The 22005-nt window shown below is 48.6% G+C and overlaps 1 protein-coding gene across 1 annotated transcript in view; it reads left to right on the forward strand.

Annotated features, from left to right (window-relative positions):
* Positions 1 to 22005, forward strand: part of LOC311236340 (coiled-coil domain-containing protein 57-like) — a gene marked incomplete at both ends in the record, with an annotated part of 100402 nt that overhangs the window by 32163 nt on the left and 46234 nt on the right. Inside the window, 5 exons of the mRNA XM_084338414.1 lie at positions 9537 to 9611; positions 10660 to 10860; positions 11729 to 11887; positions 14430 to 14592; positions 15270 to 15362. Coding sequence (XP_084194540.1) covers positions 9537 to 9611; positions 10660 to 10860; positions 11729 to 11887; positions 14430 to 14592; positions 15270 to 15362 — 691 coding nt within the window. The remainder of the gene's footprint in view (positions 1 to 9536; positions 9612 to 10659; positions 10861 to 11728; positions 11888 to 14429; positions 14593 to 15269; positions 15363 to 22005) is intronic.

The following is a 22005-nucleotide window of genomic DNA, read 5'->3' on the forward strand; positions in this document are numbered from 1 at the left end:
TATATATATATATTTAATTGTATTTGTATATTCTCTAATATTCCCTGATATCCCTTGTATATTCCTTGTACAATATGCATTGAATATCCATTCTAGCCTACTGAACATCCCATAATAGTCTCCATTCTACTATTGGTCGAGACCTTGGTGCCAGGCTGCCATACCCCTCAGACCCAGTTCAAACGTACCGCTCCACATGTACGAACAAGTCCTAGTTCCGCGTAGGAATCTGGCTACCGCACCACTAATGGGACTATTTGTTCATAGTGCGTATATATACTGCGCTACTAAAGTAGGACTTCCTTTTCAGTCCAGTTTCTTACCCTCCAATAGAGTCACAGACGTAAAGCCTCCCCGCGACGCCACGTGTGGGAGTAAGGCCAAGTTCGCCTACCATCGGTATTGAGACATCGTGTATATTAATATTTGAATAGTCATATTTGGCACTATATCGTCGAGTTGGACGTAGTCTATTAAGCTAATAATAGTCTGTTAATATATAGTGCTTCGTGCGGTGAGAATACTACCGTAGTCAGTACCCCATCGTTTCGGGCAGAGAACTGGCTGCTTACCCAGGGTGGTTGACCCTATGTGAAGCTGCACCCGAGGAGCCCCAGAGCCGACGAGCGAGTGGACCTGTATACCGGATTATTCTACCGACGACAGCCCGCCTTCCCAGGCACGGATTATGCTTTGGATACTTTGATTATTCCATGGATAAAGACCCCCGACACTGCCGTGTGTTGGAACCCCCCCCCCTGGAGAGGACGCAAGGTGAGGAGACGCTCTGCAAGACGAGGTCGCTTCACGTCTCTCCCCCGTGGACCGGAGAGAGCCGGCCCACAAAGAGTCCACCTGCTTTCATCTGTAGTCCAAGGATCGCCGGCGCATTGAACGGCACTACAGTGGGTTCACCTGGGATACCCTTGGCCGGACGAGGCAGCCGGATTCTACCCCCCCCCCCCCCTCCTACTCCTGTCGGCTTACAAGCGACCGGATTAACCCCCTCTAGTGTATCTAGTATAATCATTAAAGTATCATTGCTGTTATTCCTTAACTATTCCAGGTCGTATATTTACCACCTGCGCCTTCAGAGATTGGACATTCTCTATTGATATACCGACGAATACTCCTTGCCATAAAAGTGCATACTATTTCAATTCATAAATGTAATTAAGTGATTAAGTGCTTATTCTACACACCATCGCTGTGTAGAAATAAAGACCTGTTTCTCATTCGTACATTTGTGTTGGATCCGTTTCATCTACGTGAGAGTGTTCATGATAATATATTTATGCCGTGTACTGGGTGGCCGAATATTAAGTACAAAGGTAGTGGTAGTAAGTATCATATCTAGTAATACAGTCAGGGAATTGTACCCCTCAGTTACAATTGGTCCTTCGAGCCGGATGGTAATTAGTGTAATATTAATATAGTGTTATTAATATTGAAATGGCCTATGATGAACACTCCACGAAACGATCCTCCTAACCAACGCCCGCAGCGCGAACGACGGCTCCCTCAGTACTTAGAGGCTTACGCTGTCAGTCAACAACCTAGTCTTCTACTAACAGTAAACGTGGTAAAACTAGAAAGTAAAAGTATGTCTAACCCCAACGCCCGGACTACCCCGACCATAGAGGCCCCTACGGGCTCTAATGTAACTGACCAAGTTCACGTGGGGACCAGTGGGAACCAGACATGACTTCACACCCCGCCAGTACTGAAGAAGTAGTCCCCGATGAGTCCCGGGAGGAATACAACGCTACCGAGAGAGAACTCGGCACGGAAGAAGACGGGGAGAGCACCGTGGAGATAGAGCTCCAAGGCTCCGCAAGGAGTACCCCGAGGGAAGGCTCCCCTATACAACCGCCTTCTCCAGAGGCAGAGAGGACCCTACAGCAGGCCTTCCTCATCAGCCTGAACGCCGCTGCTGAACGCGACCGACTGCAGATCCAGCAGCGAAGCAAACACGAGCAGATACGTCTAGAAATAAGACGCATTCAGATGGAAGAGAATGTGGCCCGAGAACGAGCCGGTGCTCAACGGGACGCAGCGCGCGACAGACAGCAGTCGCAACTAATAGAACAGCTGATCAGACGGACAACACCCTCTCCCTCCGCCAGAGGCTCCAGGAACTCGTCTAGACACACCTCCAGGGCGGCATCCCCTAGCCGAGTAAACAACCCTGAACTTGACCAACAGACGAGGTCTATACCCCCCACAGACCACCTCCCCCCACCGGTCCAAGCGAGACCTAGCAACCGGGAAGGAGCAGCATATCCTGTGGAGAGGCTAAACCAGAGACTACAAGCACTGGATGACCTAACTGAAGACGAAGAGGAAGAGGAGGAGAACCACGCCCGAAGACAGCACAGTACTCTACCGGACCAGGAGGTCCGGTACAGCCCAGGCTATACTCCCGCGGAGCTGCGCTACAGACCCCCGACTCTATACACGGGTGAGCACGACGCACGACCCGCACCGAGGAACAGCACCTGGACAAGCGGGCCATGGTACACTGCCGGTACCAGCCCATACCAAGGAGCGGGAGGAGACTCGCCTAGGAGGCCTCTCCCCCAACGCTCGCCGATGTATCCACAGTCAGCGTCATACATTGGCACGCCTATGGTACCCGACTTCACCCAAGAGAACCGGGCCCAGTATACAGAACTCCGCATGTGTCTGGAGACCATGTTGGTGGATGTATTGGATGAACGCCACAAATACGCCATCCTACTGAAGCACTTAAAGGTACCCCGCGCACATAATATAGCGCTCGCCTACGCGACTTCCACCACCCCATACACAGCAGCGCTGGTAGCATTGGACCAGAGGTATGGGCGCATATGGGATTACGTGATCCAGGAGATCCGACACATCGACCGCTTACCCCCAGCAATAGACAATCGAGCACTGGACGACCTGTCCATCAGAGTGCAGTCCCTGGTAGGGATGTTGGGAGCGCAAAGAGAGAAGGGGAGGCATGAACTTTACGCCAACTCAAATGTGGAAAGGATCCTGGAGAAGCTGCCGCCCGCTCGTCAGGAGCGCTTTAGGCGGCAGAGGGACCACAGAGACCCGAATGGCCCCAAACCGAACCTTCTCGATCTAGCAGACTTCCTGGCGAGAGAAGTCAGCAGCCTACGGCTAGATACATTCGGACGGAGCACCCCTGGCTCCAGAGAAGGAACCAGACGACTAAATGATGGAAGAAGATCGGTGACTGTGATGCACCAATCGGAGTCAGTACCGAGCAGCAGGAGCCACAGTACCCCCTCCAGAACGGAGAAGTGGAAGATAGTGTGCCCCTACTGTGAGAAAGAACACTGGCTAGCGCAATGTGACTCCTTCCCCAAGCTGAACGCGGAGGAAGCAGGTCAATGGATAAAGTCCAACAAGCGCTGTTTTCGCTGTGCACGCTCACACATGGCAGCCGAATGCCGCTTAAAGAAAAGGTGCACCAAGTGCGATGGAGCCCATCTGGACATACTTCACGACAGTAACAGACGGCGCCCTTCACCTGCACCATCCAGCCGCAAAGCGAGCGTCATGTACATCGATCCCGCCAGCAGCAGTGGAGCCCGAGTACTCCTAAAAGTAGTGCGTGTGACACTAAGCTACCAGAATAAAGTCCTGGACACTTACGCCGTCCTCGATGACGGGTCAGAGAAGACCCTGCTGCTCGCCTCCGCTGCGGCCCAGCTAGGGCTGCGGGGAAGCGAAACCCAAATGACAATTCGGACAATAAGACGAGATTTGAAGACGATAAAGGGCGAGAATGTCTCATTCTCTATCGCAGCAAGCGGCCAGCCTGAGCGACGGTACCAGATTGCAGACGCTTTCACCAGCCAAGAAATAGGACTGTCGCGGTACACATACCCCGTCGCCAAGCTGATGGAGAAATATGCACATCTGCGCAAGTTACCGATCCCGCTCATAGACAATGCTATGCCGACCCTGTTGATAGGCTCCGACCATGCAGACCTCATTGTCCCGATAGACCGGGTTCATACCGGACCCCGAGGCTGCCCTGCAGCAGTCGAGACCCGTTTGGGATGGACTCTCCAAGGCCCGCTCGCCAAATCTCTCAACCGAAGTACAACCACTAGATGTCGCCACTCCCGAGTCACAGAGGGAGAAACCGCACTCCTGCAACACGTAGAGCGGCTATGGACCTTGGAACAAATGCCCTTTAAGAACGGAAAGAAAGACATTCGCTCTAAAGATGACATTTACGCAATTCACCTCCTCGAGACAGGGACCAAGAGAGTCCCGGTCAACGGCGTGTTGAGATACGCCACGCCACTCCTGCGGCGAGAAGGAATGCCTACTTTCCACGCCAAGACAGACGCCACAGAACGGTACCTGCTGAACACGGAGCGGCGCTTAGCCAAGAACCCCGCCCAAGAGAGTGTATACCGCGCTGAGATTGAGAAGCTCATCACAGCGGGACACGTCACAAAGATGGACATTAAAGAGGCTGACCAGACCACTGAATCGTGGTACGTGCCCCACCACAAGGTCCATCACAACGGTAAAGACCGCATAGTATTTAACTGCAGCTACCAGATCGGATCCCAAAATCTAAATAAAGAGTTACTGCCCGGTCCCACACTCGGCCCCTCCCTACTCGGCGTTCTACTCCGCTTCCGCCAGGAAAAGGTGGCCATCAGCGGGGACATTAAAGGAATGTTCCTGCAGGTGAGATTAGTAGAGGCGGACAAGCCCCTGTTACGGTTCCTATGGAGAGAGAAGCCAGGAGATGAGCACCCAGCCATCTACCAATGGGAAGTCCTCCCCTTCGGAACGACGTGCAGCCCCTACTGTGCGACATTTGCACTACAGAAACATGTAGCAGAGGACCCAGCAGCGGACGAAGAGGTCCGACACAGCGTAAAGAACAGCTTCTACGTAGACAACTGTCTACAAAGCCTTTCAACCCAGGAAGAAGCCGAGGCTCTCCTGATTAAACTCCGCGCCTCATTGATCAAAGGCGGCTTTGATCTCAGGCAGTGGGCCAGCAGCGATCCGCAAGTACTGCGCAGCCTCTCCTCCGAGGACAAGGCAGCCAGCAGCGAGACCTGGATGGCTACAATCCCGGGAGAAGCCCAGGAGATGACCCTGGGATTGGTGTGGCGATTCAAAACAGATTCGCTTCACTACAGACACAAGCCCCTGACTACGGAGCAGGGAAGGCCGGCGGCGGCGCCGACCACCAGACGGAGTGTGTACACAACACTCGCTCGACAATATGACCCGCTAGGATGTATTCTACCGTACACCACCAGGGCAAAAATGATTGTACGAGCATTGTGGGACAAGGACCAGGGCTGGGACGACCCCATTCCCGCACACCTTGCATCCACCTGGAGAGAGTGGGAGATGGAGCTCCACTCACTCCCAGGCGTTAATATGCGCCGAAGCTACTTCCCACCCACGGTGAGGCCAGAGACATGTAAAATGGACTTACACGTCTTCAGTGACGCCTCAGAGGTCGCATACGGATCAGTAGCCTACTTGCGGGCCCAAGACCAAGGGGGAGAGATCTACACAGCATTTGTCCTCGCCCGCTCGAGAGTAGCCCCACGCAAGCAACAATCTATCCCACGTCTAGAGCTCTGCGCAGCCCTAGCCGGAGCGCACCTAGCCACGCTCATCCAACGTGAGCTCACCATACCGGTGTCTAGAACAATCCTGTGGTCAGATTCCACGACGGTACTCGCCTGGATCAAATCGGACTCATGCAAGTACAAAGTCTTCGTGGGAGTCAGAGTCACCGAGATTCAAGACTTAACCGAAGAGTTAACCGGAGAAACAGAGTGGCGCTACGTTGATACAAAACAGAACCCAGCTGACGTCATCACCCGGGGGATGCCCCTGGATGACCTCACCCGTCGCAATGTCTACAGTGACGGCCCCGCATTCCTAAGACTCCCAGAAGGACAGTGGCCCATGCCTATCCCGAGGGAAGCCAGTCCAGAGGAGGTGGAAATTAAGAAGTCTGTGTTCTGTGGATTGAGCACCGTAGCCTCCACCGACCCTAACATAAACGATTGCACGTCCATCGAGAGTGCACAACAAAGAACATTCCTGCGGTACCACCCGGAGTGCAAGTCCCCCGCTGATATGTCAGCGGCTAACTACGAGGAAGCAGAATTGCTTCTACTGCAGCGAGCCCAGAGAGACTCGTTCCCCGATGAATTGGCCTGTCTACAGGGAGGAAAGCCCGTCCCATCCGACAGCAGATTAATTCATCTGGCCCCCGAGAGCGACGCTCATACCCTCATCAGAGTGGGTGGTCGCCTACGCAGAGCCCCCAATCTACCGGATATCGACCCAGTTACCCCCAACACACTCCTGATGGGGCGGCTAGATCCCACATTACCCCAGACAATGTACCGGCCTGAAGAAGCGAACGGCCGACGAATGTGGAGGTACAGCCAAGTATTAGCCGACAAGTTTTGGAACAGTTTCCTACTGCACTACCTACCGTCTCTACAGATCCGCCAGAAGTGGGTAAAGGAGAGAGACAATTTGACAGAAGGAACAGTCGTCATGATTATTGATCAATCACTGCCCAGAGCTATGTGGCCGGCCGGCCGCGTAAGCAAAGTGATCACCGGTGCCGACGGCAAGGTCCGAGCAGCTGAAGTGCTCGTCCAGGGTCGCACTTACACCCGTCCCGTGGCAAGGCTCATAGAACTGCCTCGACTCCCAGACACAATCGATGATGACCATGACCCTACAACCCTATGACTTTGTGAAGTTGACTGACCCCTACAGCAAACCCTTATGTGTAAATAGACAACGCGATTAATCTGTCTCTGTTTAACTGATTAGGTCCGGGACCTATTCAGGGGGTGGCTGTTGTGAAGGGCCAGATTAAACCGAATATATATATTTATTTATATATATATATTTAATTGTATTTGTATATTCTCTAATATTCCCTGATATCCCTTGTATATTCCTTGTACAATATGCATTGAATATCCATTCTAGCCTACTGAACATCCCATAATAGTCTCCATTCTACTATTGGTCGAGACCTTGGTGCCAGGCTGCCATACCCCTCAGACCCAGTTCAAACGTACCGCTCGACATGTACGAACAAGTCCTAGTTCCGCGTAGGAATTTGGCTACCGCACCACTAATGGGACTATTTGTTCATAGTGCGTATATATACTGCGCTACTAAAGTAGGACTTCCTTTTTCAGTCCAGTTTCTTACCCTCCAATAGAGTCACAGACGTAAAGCCTCCCCGCGATGCCACGTGTGGGAGTAAGGCCAAGTTCGCCTACCATCGGTATTGAGACATCGTGTATATTAATATTTGAATAGTCATATTTGGCACTATATCGTCGAGTTGGACGTAGTCTATTAAGCTAATAATAGTCTGTTAATATATAGTGCTTCGTGCGGTGAGAATACTACCGTAGTCAGTACCCCATCGTTTCGGGCAGAGAACTGGCTGCTTACCCAGGGTGGTTGACCCTATGTGAAGCTGCACCCGAGGAGCCCCAGAGCCGACGAGCGAGTGGACCTGTATACCGGATTATTCTACCGACGACAGCCCGCCTTCCCAGGCACGGATTATGCTTTGGATACTTTGATTATTCTATGGATAAAGACCCCCGACACTACCGTGTGTTGGAACCCCCCCCCTGGAGAGGACACAAGGTGAGGAGACGCTCTGCAAGACGAGGTCTCTCCACATCTCTCCCCCGTGGACCGGAGAGAGCCGGCCCACAAAGAGTCCACCTGCTTTCATCTGTGGTCCAAGGATCGCCGGCGCATTGAACGGCACTACAGTGGGTTCTCCTGGGATACCCTTGGCCGGACGAGGCAGCTGGATTCTACCCCCCCCCCCCCTCCTACTCCTGTCGGCTTACAAGCGACCGGATTAACCCCCTCTAGTGTATCCAGCCTATAATCATTAAAGTATCATTGCTGTTATTCCTTAACTATTCCAGGTCGTATATTTACCACCTGCGCCTTCAGAGATTGGACATTATCTATTGATATACCGACGAATACTCCTTGCCATAAAAGTGCATACTATTTCAATTCATAAATGTAATTAAGTGATTGAGTGTTTAGTCTACACACCATCGCTGTGTAGGCAATAAAGACCTATTTCTAATTCGTACATTTGTGTTGGATCCGTTTCATCTACGTGAGAGTGTTCATGATAATATATTTATGCCGTGTACTGGGTGGCCGAATATTAAGTACAAAGGTAGTGGTAGTAAGTATCATATCTAGTAATACAGTCAGGGAATTGTACCCCTCAGTTACAATTATTATTATTATTATTATTACTTTTCTTTTTCTCTTTTTGTCTACTTTATTTTTCATTTATTTTAGGTATTGTGTGGTTATATGTAGTCATGTATTGTATGTTTGTATGTATGTATATAATGTTGTTAAACCAATAAAAACGATTTAAATAATAATGGAGCGATACGCACGCCGGCTCTCGCTGCACAGTGGATGATGGACTGAGTTTCTATAGCGGCGTTTATCCAAAGCGCTTTGCAACTTATGCCTCACATTTTACCCGTTCACTCACTACATTCACACACCGACGGCGGAGGCGACCATGCAAGGTGCCGACCTACTCATCGGGAGCAGTCAGGGGTTAAGGAACACGCCAACATTTTGGGAAATTAGCTCACCGTCTTCTCCAGAGAGAGACAAGAAGATAGATGTCAGTTCCCTCTCTGTGTGCGTTCAGTAGAAAGCTATCTGGCTGCACGTTAGCCTAGCTTAGCACAATGAATGGAAGCGGACATGGCCGGTTAGCCTACGCATTGTCCAACTAACACCTCTCCCGTATAGGCTACCGGTACATGTCCGCTTCCATTCGTTGTGCTAAGCTAGGCTAACGTCCAGCCAGATAGCTTTCTACTGAACGCACAGAGAGGAAACTGGAGAAGACGATGAGCTAATTTCCCAAAATGTTGGCGTGTGCTTGGACACATAAGGTGCAGTATGCATGAGCTAGTGTTATAATTTACTGCCTAACTAACTGAAGTATACAGTGTTCACAGTATCACAGTATTCACATAAGGTGCAGTATTCACATAAGGTGCAGTATTCACATAAGGTGCAGTATTCACATAAGGTGCAGTATTCACATAAGGTGCAGTATTCACATAAGGTGCAGTATTCACATAAGGTGCACATAAGGTATACATACGGTAGTGTTATTGTCCTCCTTGGGTTCCTGTTAGTTCTAGTTGGATGTCTGGCAGCAGTGGATGGTGATGATATTGGATTATTGCTATCTACGACATGTGACATATCAATATAATGTGCTTTGTCAACCTGTTCTTATTTCAATGGACAACTGTGAAAAGAGTACACAGTATCCTCGGGGCAATAAAATGTAAAGGAAATCAATCGTACTTTGATTGATTGACATACGATAATACAAAAATCGATTACCTGATGATTTTCAAGGCCAACAAGACTTATAAATATTGCCGTATTATTGTGTGTATCGATAAACATTTTTGACGCCTTCCCAGGATCAAAGAGCTCGAGGAGCAGCTGAAACGGACGGAGGGCAAACTACAGAAAGAGTCAGACAATCACATTAGAAAGTGAGTGGCGCTGCTGCATTATACATACAGACAGACTGCTGGATGCACTTACAGTAGATCACGTTATTGTTATTTATCATCGCTCCGTCCTTCCTTATTTAATGGCTAGAGGTTTGTGGCCTCCAGGTCAGCATGACCTAATATCTGTCTGTCTCTCTCTCTCTGTCTGTCTGTCTGTCTGTCTGTCTGTCTCTCTCTCTCTCTGTCTGTCTCTCTATCTCCCCTTCTGTCTCTGTCTGTCTGTCTGTCTGTCTGTCTGTCTGTCTGTCTGTCTGTCTGTCTCTCTTTCTTTCTCTCTATCTCTCTCTCTCCCTCTATGTGTCTCTGTCTCTCTCTCTGTTTGTATGTCTCACTGTGTGTCTCTCTATGTCTGACTGTCTGTCTATCTCTGTCTGTTTGTCTCTCTATCTCCCTTTCTGTCTGTCTGTCTGTCTTCGTCTCGCTCTCTCTCCCCCTCTCCCCCCTTTCTCTCTCTCTCTCAATCCCCCTCTCTCTCTCCTCTCTCTCCCCCCCTCTCTCTCTCTCTCTCCCCCCTCCTCTCCCCCTCTCCACTCTATCTCCCCCTCTCCCCCCCTCTCTCTCCCCCCTCCTCTCCCCCCTCTCCACTCTCTCTCCCCCTTCTCCCCCCCTCTCTCTCTCATCTCCCACCCTCTCTCTCCCCCCTCCTCTCCCCCCCCTCTCTCTCCCCCTCTCCCCCCTCTCTCTCTCCCCCCTCCCCCCTCCTCTCCCCCCCTCTCTCTCCCCCCCCTCCCCCCTCCTCTCCCCCCCTCTCTCTCTCCCCCCTCCCCCCCTCCTCTCCCCCCTCTCTCTCTCCCCTCTCCTCTCCCCCTCTCCCCCCCCCCCCCTCCTCTCCCCCCCTCTCCTCTCCCCCTCTCCTCCTCTCCCCCCCCTCTCCCCCCCTCTCTCTCTCCCCCCCCTCCCCCCTCTCCCCTCTCTCTCCCCCTCTCCCCCTCTCCCCCCCCCCCCCCCCCCCCCCTCTCTCTCCCCCCCCCCCTCTCTCTCTCCCCCCCCCCCCTCCCCCTCCCCCCCCCCCCCCCCCCCCCTCCAGACACAGGGACCAGGACGGGGCCCTCAGGGAGCGTGATGCCCGGCTGGAGGCCCAGCAGAAGGCTCACGTGGAGCAGCTGCGGAGGGCCGAGGCCCACATGGTCAGCCTGCAGGGGGCCGCGGAGGCTGCGGCTGCCCAGACGGGCCGGGCACAGAGGGGCCACCGGGAGACACTGGCAGAGAAGGACACGAGGATAGAGAGGTGAGCCTGTTTAGGTACATGATAACAATGATGGAGTAGTGTTTGTACATCTTTTCCTGTACCGCCTCTATACAGTGTTGATGATTTAAGCACCGCTCCAAGGCCATCGTCTCCTGTGTGTGTGTGTGTGTGTGTGTGTGTGTGTGTGTGTGTGTGTGTGTGTGTGCGTGTGTGTGTGTGTGTGTGTGTGTGTGTGTGTGTGCGTGTGTGTGTGTGTGTGTGTGTGTGTGTGTGTGTGTGTGTGTGTGTGTGTGTGTGTGTGTGCGTGTGTATGTGCGTGTTAGGGCTGAGCCCAAACGTTCGAACGTTCGAACCTTTGTTCGTTAAGTTGGCGTTAGAATTCTAAATCAACATTTGAATTTGAATTTTTTTTAATACATTTATTTTATTTTTTAAACCTTTTCTATTAATTCTGTTTAAACCAATGGGGTTTTTCTTCACAGTTGCAGATAAAGATTAGGCTACACTAATATTATAGTATTAAAAGAAACGGATGCGTTATATTCATTAAAGAACGTTGGTTTAGTTGATTTAGTTGGGCTGGGGCTTCTCCCCTGGGCTGGGTCTGGGGCTGGAAAGTTGATTTAATAAAAAAAAAAAACTAATTTAATCAGATTAATCACTTTATTCAAATTGAGGATTTAGTTTGAGGGAAAAAAAATTATAATAAAAAAGAATATTTATATATTTATTTATAAAAAAATTTGAACGTTCGAATCCCAAAGGCTTCGGGGACAGCCTGTGTGTGTGTGTGTGTGTGTCTCTCTCTCCCTCTCTCTCTCTCTCTCTCTCTCTCTCTCTCTCTCTCTGTCTGGTGCATGGCTTACGTAATCGTCTGTGCGTGGTTGTGTTTTGAATCCTTCTGAAGGCTCCGCACCGAGGTCGAGACGACCCGCGGCGCCTGGGACAAGTACATCAATCAGGTTTCCACGGAGACGGTCGTCAAGGACACAGAGCTGCTGACCCTGCAGGAGAGAGAGGCCAAACTCAGGACCGAACTGGAGAGGAGCCGGGGGGAGACGGAGAGGTGAGGGGGGGAGACAGAGAGGAGCCGGGGGGAGCCGGAGAGGTGAGGGGGAGAGACGGAGAGGTGAGGGGGGAGACGGAGAGGTGAGGGGGGAGACGGAGAGGTGAGGGGGGGAGACAGCGAGGTGAGGGGGGACACTCTGAGCTCAGAGGGGATGGGGGGGGGGACTTTAGCTGTAAATCCAATAGGGGTGTAACGGTACACAAAAAGCACGGTTCGGTACGTACCCCTCGGTTTTGAAGTCACGGTTCGGTACGGGTTTTCGGTACAGTGGGGGAAAGTTTGGCGTTCCATGTTCCACTCAGGGGTGATGTAGTGTGCAGTAACTACTTGTACTTGTAGGGCTGTCAACGAATATTCTATATTAAAATTAATAATCGACTTGTAAAATTATTAAGTAATAATTATTATTATATTAGATTGTGAAAAAAACAGCCCCTGGTGGGCGGTCGCTAGTGGTTAACATACCGTTGTATTCGTTCGGTACGACTACACAGTCGTTCGGTACGCGTCTATTCGAATCCTAACGCATTTATGCTTCCGCGTTCGTGTTTTTGCGAATCTGATTGGCCACTGCCGTTTCTGGTGCGATCTGATTGGCCACTGACGTTTCTGGTCATGTGTCATGTGCGCCCAATCTCGTGACGCGCCCATTTCCGCCTCGACCAGCAGCAAACTACCTAACGCCTAGTTCAGGGGTCGCCAATTAGGTTTTGCCGCGGGCCAGATTTTCCCCAAGCCCTTGCTTCGCGGGCCAGGATCAAAAACAATGGCTAATTTAATATACTGATATTGAAAAAAGACAAACGTTTTTCTCTGGTCTGCATCCCCCCAACAACCGTGTGCACTGCGCCGCACTGCACTGCACCCACTCTGCAATCCGCCAAACAAAGTTCTCACTCATCCATTCATTCATGAACAGCTCTCAGCTGTTGCAGATCACCGCGGCGCCGGTGTTCTGCGCGCAGGAGTGCTGGCAGCAGAATTCGAGGAAGAGTAGAATTTTGCAGAACACCGGCGGGTGATGAACAGATCAGAATGCATGAAAACACGACTCACCATACCTCCTTGTTTGTTGTTAAGTCCTCCAAAATCCCTGCTAATGTTTGAAACATGTCATATCCACTCGCCGCCCTCCAATTCCAGATTGGCGTTGAATGCAGCTACTTTATCTGCCAACTTGCCTCGTTGTTGTTGTTGTTGTTGTCGCCACATATTATGCAGAGAGGACGTCGGCTCGGCACGCAAGAATCACCGACCTGTTACGATAAACCCGTATTTTAAGTATGGCTCCTGTTTATTAAAAGAAGCGTTATATTTCCCCGTTGCAAAGAATCTATCCAAAGATGTTTGTTTTGTTTTCTTCAACTCGCTCGCGAGTCGCATCTCGAACGCGGAAGTGAAAGTGTGTTAGGGAAAGACACAGGGCCCGGTGGGACTATTCCATTGGTTCTCCCAGTCCACCTGACCATTTCTAGCATTTCAATTGGCTATAGTGACAGACATGCTTTTGATGACTGCCGGTAGATAGATACAGCTTCACAATAAAAGACACCTTGGCGTCCCGAGTGAATATTTCCCGTGCGTCAAATAAATATCATATTCTCAAAATAATCTGACGGGCCAGAAATTATTGCTGGCGGGCCAATGTTGGCCCGCGGGCCGCCTATTGCCGATCCCTGGCCTAGTTTATCACTGGTTAAGCTTATAGGCGACTCTTTCGAAGTTGGTTAAGGTTAGAGTTTGGAATCAGGGCAGGCGTTCTATCGCCCTGCTCTAAAGACAAACTCTAACCTTAACCAACTTCGAAAGAGTGCCTTAAGCTTAACCGGCGAAAGAAACAGGCGTCACACGATTGGTGCGACCCTGAAACATCAGTGGCCAATCAGAGCGCAAAAAGCGCAAACGCGGAAGAAGCATAAATGCGTTAGGATTCGAATAGACGCGTTCGGTACGGTACACACTGAAGCGGTTCGGTACGGATACGTGTACCTTTACACCCCTAAAATTAGGGATGTCCGATAATATCGGTCAGCCGATATCGGCCGTAAAATGTGATATCGGAAAATATCGGTATCGGTAAAAAAAAATTAAATAAACAATACATTTTTTTTTTTTTACTACATTTATTTAACCTTTATTTACCCAGGCAAGCAAGTAAGAACCAATTCTTATTTTATTTATTGTCAAAAGTATGCATGTTGGTTTAATTCAACAACAAGAGATATGTAATGTTAATTTTCACTTTTTTAATGATCATATTTTGCACAGATAATGCTTAGATTTAGAAAGCCTTTTGAATGCATCCAGTGAAATTATTAGTTACCTGAAATTATTCAGTTTCTTTGGGGGGAAAACCCTGCATATATCTGTATCGGTTGATATCGGTATCGGAAATTAAGAGTTGGACAATATCGGAATATCGGTATCGGTAAAAAAGCCAATATCGAGCATCCCTACCTAAAATCCATTCATTTATTTTAGCCGACAAATGCAAATAATGTAGATTTAATGTGTTGTGATATGTGTGGGTCCCTCCCAGGTACAAGCAGCAGCTGGGTGCCGGCGTGGCGCGGGAGCAGGCTCTGGAGCAGAGGCGTGTGCAGGTGGAGCTGGAGGGGCAGCGGCGCCTGGAGGACGCCAAGGCTGAACACTACCTGGCCAGCGAACAGTTAATACAGGGCCTCACACAGGCCAGGGACCAGGTGAGGCTGCTTTCATCCGTTCACTTACAAATACAACACAATGATATGATGATCCTCTCTCCCTGTGCTGCTGTCCAGAGGGTCCACATGAAGAGGGGTTAGCTGTTAATAGTGCTGTCAGGCGATTAAAAAAATTTATCTAATTTATCTAATTATTTATTTATTATTATTTAATTATTTATTATTTATTATTTATCTGTCCGGATGGCAGAATTCAGTACTGTATCTACAAAACCTTCTGTTTAATCATCTTCCATCTATTAATTTGCTTAGATTTTTCAGGTCTGGTCAATTTGAGCATAGTGTTATTCACAGTCAAAGATAAAAAAAAATATTTATTGATATTCTCATTTGGTTCATTACAATTTACTCAAGCCTAGTAAGAGACAGTATTTGTGACACTGGGAATACATTCCCTGAGATCCATAGATGTCCCTAGAATCAGATACCAAGGACATGTAAATGGACCATATAAAAAAAAGTCTGTAAATGTGTAGTCTACGTTTTTATTGAATGAATGAGATAAATAAAAGAAAAATTATTAAAAAATTTTTTTTATTAATTTTGAGTACATTTTCATAGCGCGATAATTTGCGGTGTAATTAATTAATCTAATTAACGCGATAACCTGACAGCCCTAGTTGTTAATAGTGTGATCTGTGCTGCTCTTCTGGCAGGCTCGGGCAGAGCTGAAGGAGGGAGAGAGAGAGCTGCAGGAGCTGACCGTCTTACTGCGCTCTGTCACCACGGAGAGAGACCAGGCCCTTCAGGTGAGAAGAAGAACACAGGCGGCCGACTGACGCATCATCGATGGTGAGATGAAGACAGTCGTCACTAGGGATGCACTGATATATCGGGAAAGACAATTGATCCACCTCAAACCCCGGCCTCTTTTCTTGTGATCCTCCAATCACAACGGTTGCTTCCCTCAATGGCGGATATTTGACCAATTATTTGTGGAATTTGTGTGACCTTTTTATTTATGCGTGTCGCGTAATACAAGTACCAAGTGGACAGCGGAATAACACTATAGCATAGATAGACAAACGGTCTAAACAGCCCTGTGTGCGATGTGCAGGTGAGCAACACCGGTGCTCCCCACCAGGGAGCCGTGCTGCCTGTCACCCTTCCCGCGTGTTCACCCTCTCTGACCTCAGCCACGACACGAGCATGCGCCACCTACAGACGTTCTCTGATGACTCCTCCATCGTCCGTTACATCATGGATGACAACGTGGACTGAGTACAGAGCCCCCTGGTGGAGAGCTGCGCAGGGTGGTGCGACAGCAACCACCTCCAACTCAACAACACCAGCGACACCAAGGAGCTGGTGGTGGACTTTAGGGGAGGCAAGAGGAGGCCCCCCCCCCCCTAAATTCTTATCCCAACTCATGTTTGCTCCCGCGTTCGCGTTTTGCGCTCTGATTGGCCACTGACGTTTCTGGTCGCGCCTATCGTGTGACGGCAAGTTCTTTCGCCGGTTAAGCTTAGGCACTCTTTCGAGGTTGGTTAAGGTTAGAGTGTGGATCGTAGGCGTTATGGTAGTTTGCTGCTGGTCGAGGCGGAAATGGTCGTGTCACGCGATTGGGCGCACATGTCACATGACCAGAAACGTCAGTGGCCAATCAGATCGCAAACATGGGTTGGGCCCCCCCCCCCCCACTCACCATCACCATACGAGGAGAGGAGGTGGAGATGGGGGATTTGATTTGATTTGATTACGGATCCCCATTAGCTGGTGCCATAGCAACCAGCTACTCTTCCTGGGGTCCACACACAAAAAAAACATACAAAAACAATTATTATTGCAAAACAAAATAATTAAAAGTCAGTAAAACAGTCAAAGTCAACTCAGCTCAACACACAATGCATAATGAAACTAACAATTAAGATGGCTAAAATGACATGCAAGCACAGAAACCAAAATAATAATAATAATAATAATAATAATAATAATAATAATAATAATAATAATAATAATAATAATAATAATAATAATAATAATAATAATAATAATAATAATAATAATAATAATAATAATAATACTTTACAGTGTTAAATACAATTTAAGACGGGGCGCCCCCGAGTGGTGAACCACGTAACACGCTGCGTCGCGGCACGGCCGACCCGGGTTCGATTCCCGGACCCGGCGTTCTTTGCCGAATGTCTTCCCCCCACTCTGTCTCCCATTCTTCCTCTCTCTCTCTCTCTCTCTCTCTCTCTCTAACGGACTGCCCGGTAGTAAAAACCAATACAAATCTACCAAAAACATAATAAAAAAATACAATTTAAGATTATTTTAAAAAGTGAATCTACTGTGATTCGCCTGTTCGAGTCCAGCTCACAGCTCCGGCGTTGTCACCAGCTTGGCTGGCCATTCACACTAATACAATTGGCTGTATTAGAGGGTGGGAGAAGCTGGCGGGGTGGGTCCGGGTCGTTGTAAACAGCGACTCCTACAGTTTCGGTCGGGGCGCCTGCTCAGCGCGGATAGGATCTAAGGGGGGTAGTGTGATCCTTCCACACGTTACACCCTCTCAGTGAGAGTCCGCGCTGCCAGGTGAAAAGAAGCGGTTGATTGGCTGGACGTGTGTCGGAGGAAGCACGTGATAGCCTCCACTCTCCCAGACCGACTGTGGGGGGTAGAGTGCGCAGCGACCAGGAAGGGGATTGGGAATTGGCATAACGACTAACATTGGGATGGGAGAAAATCGGAGGAAAAAGGAGGGGGAAAAAGATTAAAAAAAAAATTAAAAAGTGAATCTACTGTAAATGCAGCAGAGGTTTCGAGGCAGGTTATTCCAAAGAGTTAAGAGACCTACAAGTTCCTGGGAGTACACTTGAACAGTAGACTGGACTGGTCAGACGACAGGAAGGGACCGAGCAGGCTGGTCTTCCTGAGGAGACTTGGGTCTTTCAGCGCGGCGTGCAGCCGGCTACTGTCTGTGAGTCGCCAGAGTCCTCTTCAGTGTCTGTCCACACACCGCCTTGGCCAGTCCCTCGTGCCAGCAGACATCTAGTGCTGCACAACCATGGGCACGGACTGCTGCCAATTGCTGGAGAACTAACGGCTGCCTGGTGAACTTGAGAACTGTTAGTATTATCTGACTCATAATGATAATAATAAACACTGCACGGACTCTGGTAGGGGTGGGAATCACCAGAGGCCTCACGATACGATACTATCACGATACTTGGGTCACGATACGATAGTATTGCGATATGCTGAGTATTGCGATAATAATATTGCGATATATTGCGCTTTATTACCTTTTTTCAACTGCAAAGTCAAACGTTGTCAACGTGTTTTATCTACTAAAATAAAGTTCAGTCTGTTCATCTCACTTCAATCATTTTTATTGCAGAACGTGGTATTTTCTCAAGCAGACAGATGTCAACACTGTAATCTGTGTTGCATGTACCTGACAAACTGAACTGTTTGTATTACAGTCATATTCCAACTTAACTGAATGCACATGTGTGTGTGGACTACTTTACTATTACAGGAATTGAAATGAACAATGCAACTTCCTTATACAAAAAAGAATATATACAAACACTTTTTTTTATTATTATATTTTTTTTAATTATAAATAAATAAATAATTAAATATCTATACTTGCCGTCCCTGTATCGATACAGTATCGCCACGCAAAGTATCGCGATACTACTATGTATCGATATTTCCCCCCCACCACTAGACGACTCTGGTGTGTTACTACTAGGGTTTGGACCAGGGGAGATGCTATGTTGATTGATTGATTGATTGATTGATTGATTGAAAAGTGTATTAACAGATTGCAGAATGGGTACAGTACAGTACAGCTCAATACATACTATTGTTAAGGGGATGCAGACCAGAGAAAGACTTTCGTCTTGTTTACATCAGGGTCCCCCATGTTTGTAACTATGTTTTAGTTTTTTCTATTTTTGTAAATAAAGCACGCAAATAATGACATACTGTGAATCGTGCACAGAGCAGGTGCACATAACCAAGCATGTTGTTGCCAAGTAATACAAGAAAAGAGGTGGTGATTTATATGGAGAGTCTGAGCAGAGGGCAGAAGACTAGTTGCACTCTAGGTTACATGAGGCTTGGCCCGCTGTCACAGCCAGGAGATACTGTAGCCGGCCAGAGTGTGTTATTAAATGCTATAATAACCCCAGGAAGTGACTGCTATTACCACAGCTAGTCTACGAGCAGCAGGACACCCCACACATGGCGGGTGAGATAGAGGAGGAGGAGCAGGTTAACGGGGTGAGTCCGTGGCTAGTAGCGCCTGACTGATACTGAGACCTCCCTGGCCACTCGGGGGGACATTTAGAGGCTCTTGAAATAGAGCTTAGGTAATACTGCGGGCCGCTGATACAGCCAACCTTTTTCTCTCTCATACACGTGCTGCGCGCACAAGGTCTAGCTGACCTCCCACTGACCTTCAGTGAGTACGACCAGGCCAGTGGGCCTTTTTTTATTAGCCTTTTTTTTCTTTTTTTTTTTCTTTTTCGAGATCATAGATTTTCAGCAACACCCTGCCTCACAGTTACACACATTCACACACCTGGGAGCCGCCCACTACAACCACAGTCTGGCACTGTTGGCCACTGAGCAGCTCCACTGGAGCAGGTGTGGGGGTTGAGTGCCTTGCAGACACGCTGCTGCCTCCACACTCAGGCCCCTAGACTCTGTTTCCCACTCAGCTCTGAGGGTTATTACCAGTGATAGCTACAGCTGTATTTATATATAGCTGTTTTCTTTATGATAAGGTCGGTTGGGCTTCTCTGGCTGACAGGCGCAGTAATCATTGGTATGTATATTTATAAAGCCCTACTCTGTAAATGATAACCTTATATATCTCATCTATGCTGCTCTGGAACATTGGTCCACCAGCTTAACACGCTCCAGTGATGGTCTAGTTCTTCAGGTTCCCTGTGCTATAGAACTAATCTAGGAAGGGCGGCTGAGTGGCGCAGTGGGCAAGGCGCTCGCCTCTAACGCAGGAGACGCTGGGTTCGAGCCCAGCTCTCTGCGTTGCTACCGGCTGGCCGGTCGTTCATACTAACACAATTGGCAAGTGTTAGAGGGTGGGAAAGCCGGTGGGTGGGGATCGGACGTTGTGGACAGCGACTCCTACAGGTCGGTTTGGTGACGCCGGTGCGACGGAAGCAGGAAGTATCGGGGGCAGCGTGAGCCTCCCACGCGTTACTCCTCGCCACTGAGAGTTCGAGCTGCTGCAGTGAAAAGATGCGACAGCTGCCTCCTCGTGTACCGGAGGGGACACGTGATGCAAGGCTTCTATCCTCACTGTGCAGCCGACCAGTGGGAGGCATAGTCTAGCAACGTTCGAGACAGGGGAGGGAAGAATTGGATATACGAAAAATTGGGATGGGAGAAAAATAGAAAATGGGGAGAAAAAGTGGATAAAAAAAAAAAAAACGAATCTAGGAAGGACTGCTTCTGGTATTGATGCAGCAGAATCGTGGAATCATGGTTACAACGTGACCTAAAACTGAGCACGCATGTCTCTTCTGGACCGTTTAGATTCTTCACTCACAATATTCAATCTCACAATAATTATCTTACAATATTCAGAAGGATTTCCTTCGATGTTGATATATCGCAAATCGCAGATATATATTGTAATATCTGCTTATGTGTGAGAAATCAAAGGTTCAAACATTGTTCGTCATATTGGAGTGCGTGGTGGTGATATAGGTTGTGTGACACTACAGTGTCAGTATTTCATGAATACTTTTGTGAGAAATCTGACTCAATAGTTTGCGTATCGCAATATAAAAAAAAAACACCATATGATAACAGGTAGACGATACTGATTATAGATATCTGTATATTATTGCCCAGCCGTAGTGTGGTGCATGTTGACCGTGATGGTGACTGAACTGTCCTGGGCCAGAGGAATAACTCACTGTGTGTGTATGTGAAGAATTCTTAGAACACGTGGCACCCAAGCTTTAAATTAGCAGTTAGGGACCTGAGAAGGTCACTGTGTCGGAAGGAATTGACATTAATATTCTCAGTACCAAGAGTAAGGCCAAGCTATCCATGAAAACACCAAGGGGATAGGCTTGATCCTCACTGACTGACTGACTGACTCACTGACTGACATCTGATTCTTCCCCCCTCTCTGAATCTCCAACACGCTGTCTCTTTGTCTACTTATTAGGATGTTTGGGATGGCTTTGTTTTTTTTCGTCTTTTCAGCCAGTGCCTACTCTTGTCAAACAAATATTCACTTTCATAAACATCGTCTGCCTTACCTCAACCAGCGAAATCGCCCCCCGTGGAAGTGAAAGAGCGAACGCAGAGGACCGAGATAACAACGCTCGTGCCGAGAATAGACCGCGGGGTATTGTTTCCCCGGGGAGATATCAGGGCCACTCTTTCACACAATCTAGGCTGAGGTTATGTTCTTTGGTACATTTTTGTGTAACTTTTGGGTTACACACAAACACGGTAACATGCTGTATGACACGGGGAGCGCTTCTCTCTCTCCCGTGTGACGACTGATGCTGATGAGCTCATAGAGTGTGTGGTCCCATCCTGGCGCTTTTTTAGGAGTTGGCCTTTGGTGGAGCTTCCAGAGTGGTATGATGCCCTTTCAGCTTGGCTGGCGGCCTGGGCGCATGCTTTCCCCCTGTGGTCTCTCCATCAGAACACCGCAAGGCAACAGGCCAAGAGGTCATCGTAATGTTACGCTGCTGCCTCTTTGGCCTGGTAATTATTATTTGTTATTTTGGGTATATATTTTTTTTTATATAGTAGCAGCAGCAGTAGTAGTGGTAGTAGTTTATTCATCATCATCATCTCACACAATACAATATGCACAATCATTTAACAGTATTTGATTTACAGTGACTGAAAAAGGAATATAGGAATTATGTCCATAGAAGCTTATCTGAAAACTGAGAGTCCTATCAATCCATCCATCCATTTAGATAATCGTCTGTAGTGTGGTAGTGAAAGGGTTAACTGTCTGTAGTGTGGTAGTGAAAGGGTTAACCTTCTGCAGTGTGCTAGTGAAAGGGTTTAAACACGGTTGTACTCCATGGTCTGCCAGAGGGTAGCAGCTCACACTCGACGTGGATAATGTGAGATGGATCAGATGATAACTCTCCCTGCTCGCTCGCCCCAGAGAACAGACGGCTCATATTATTGGACTGGAGGGACTGGTGTTCATTCCTCCTCATAACCGTTACGGCGGCCTGCACCACATGAGCAAGCGTAGATTCTAACTGTACGACCATGCTGACATCCCATACGTGACTGCTCTCTAAGGCTGCGGTTACACTATGGCCAGTAATACAGCCTGCTGGAGTAAACACAGCTTTCAACATCAGGGTCAGTGTTGTCAAGGTCAAGGTGTAACCCTTTCACTGCCACACGACAGCCGGTTAA

The sequence above is a fragment of the Notolepis coatsorum genome, assembly GCF_963971535.1.
Source record: "Notolepis coatsorum genome assembly, contig: SUPER_10_unloc_2, whole genome shotgun sequence".
Taxonomy (NCBI): domain Eukaryota; kingdom Metazoa; phylum Chordata; class Actinopteri; order Aulopiformes; family Paralepididae; genus Notolepis; species Notolepis coatsorum.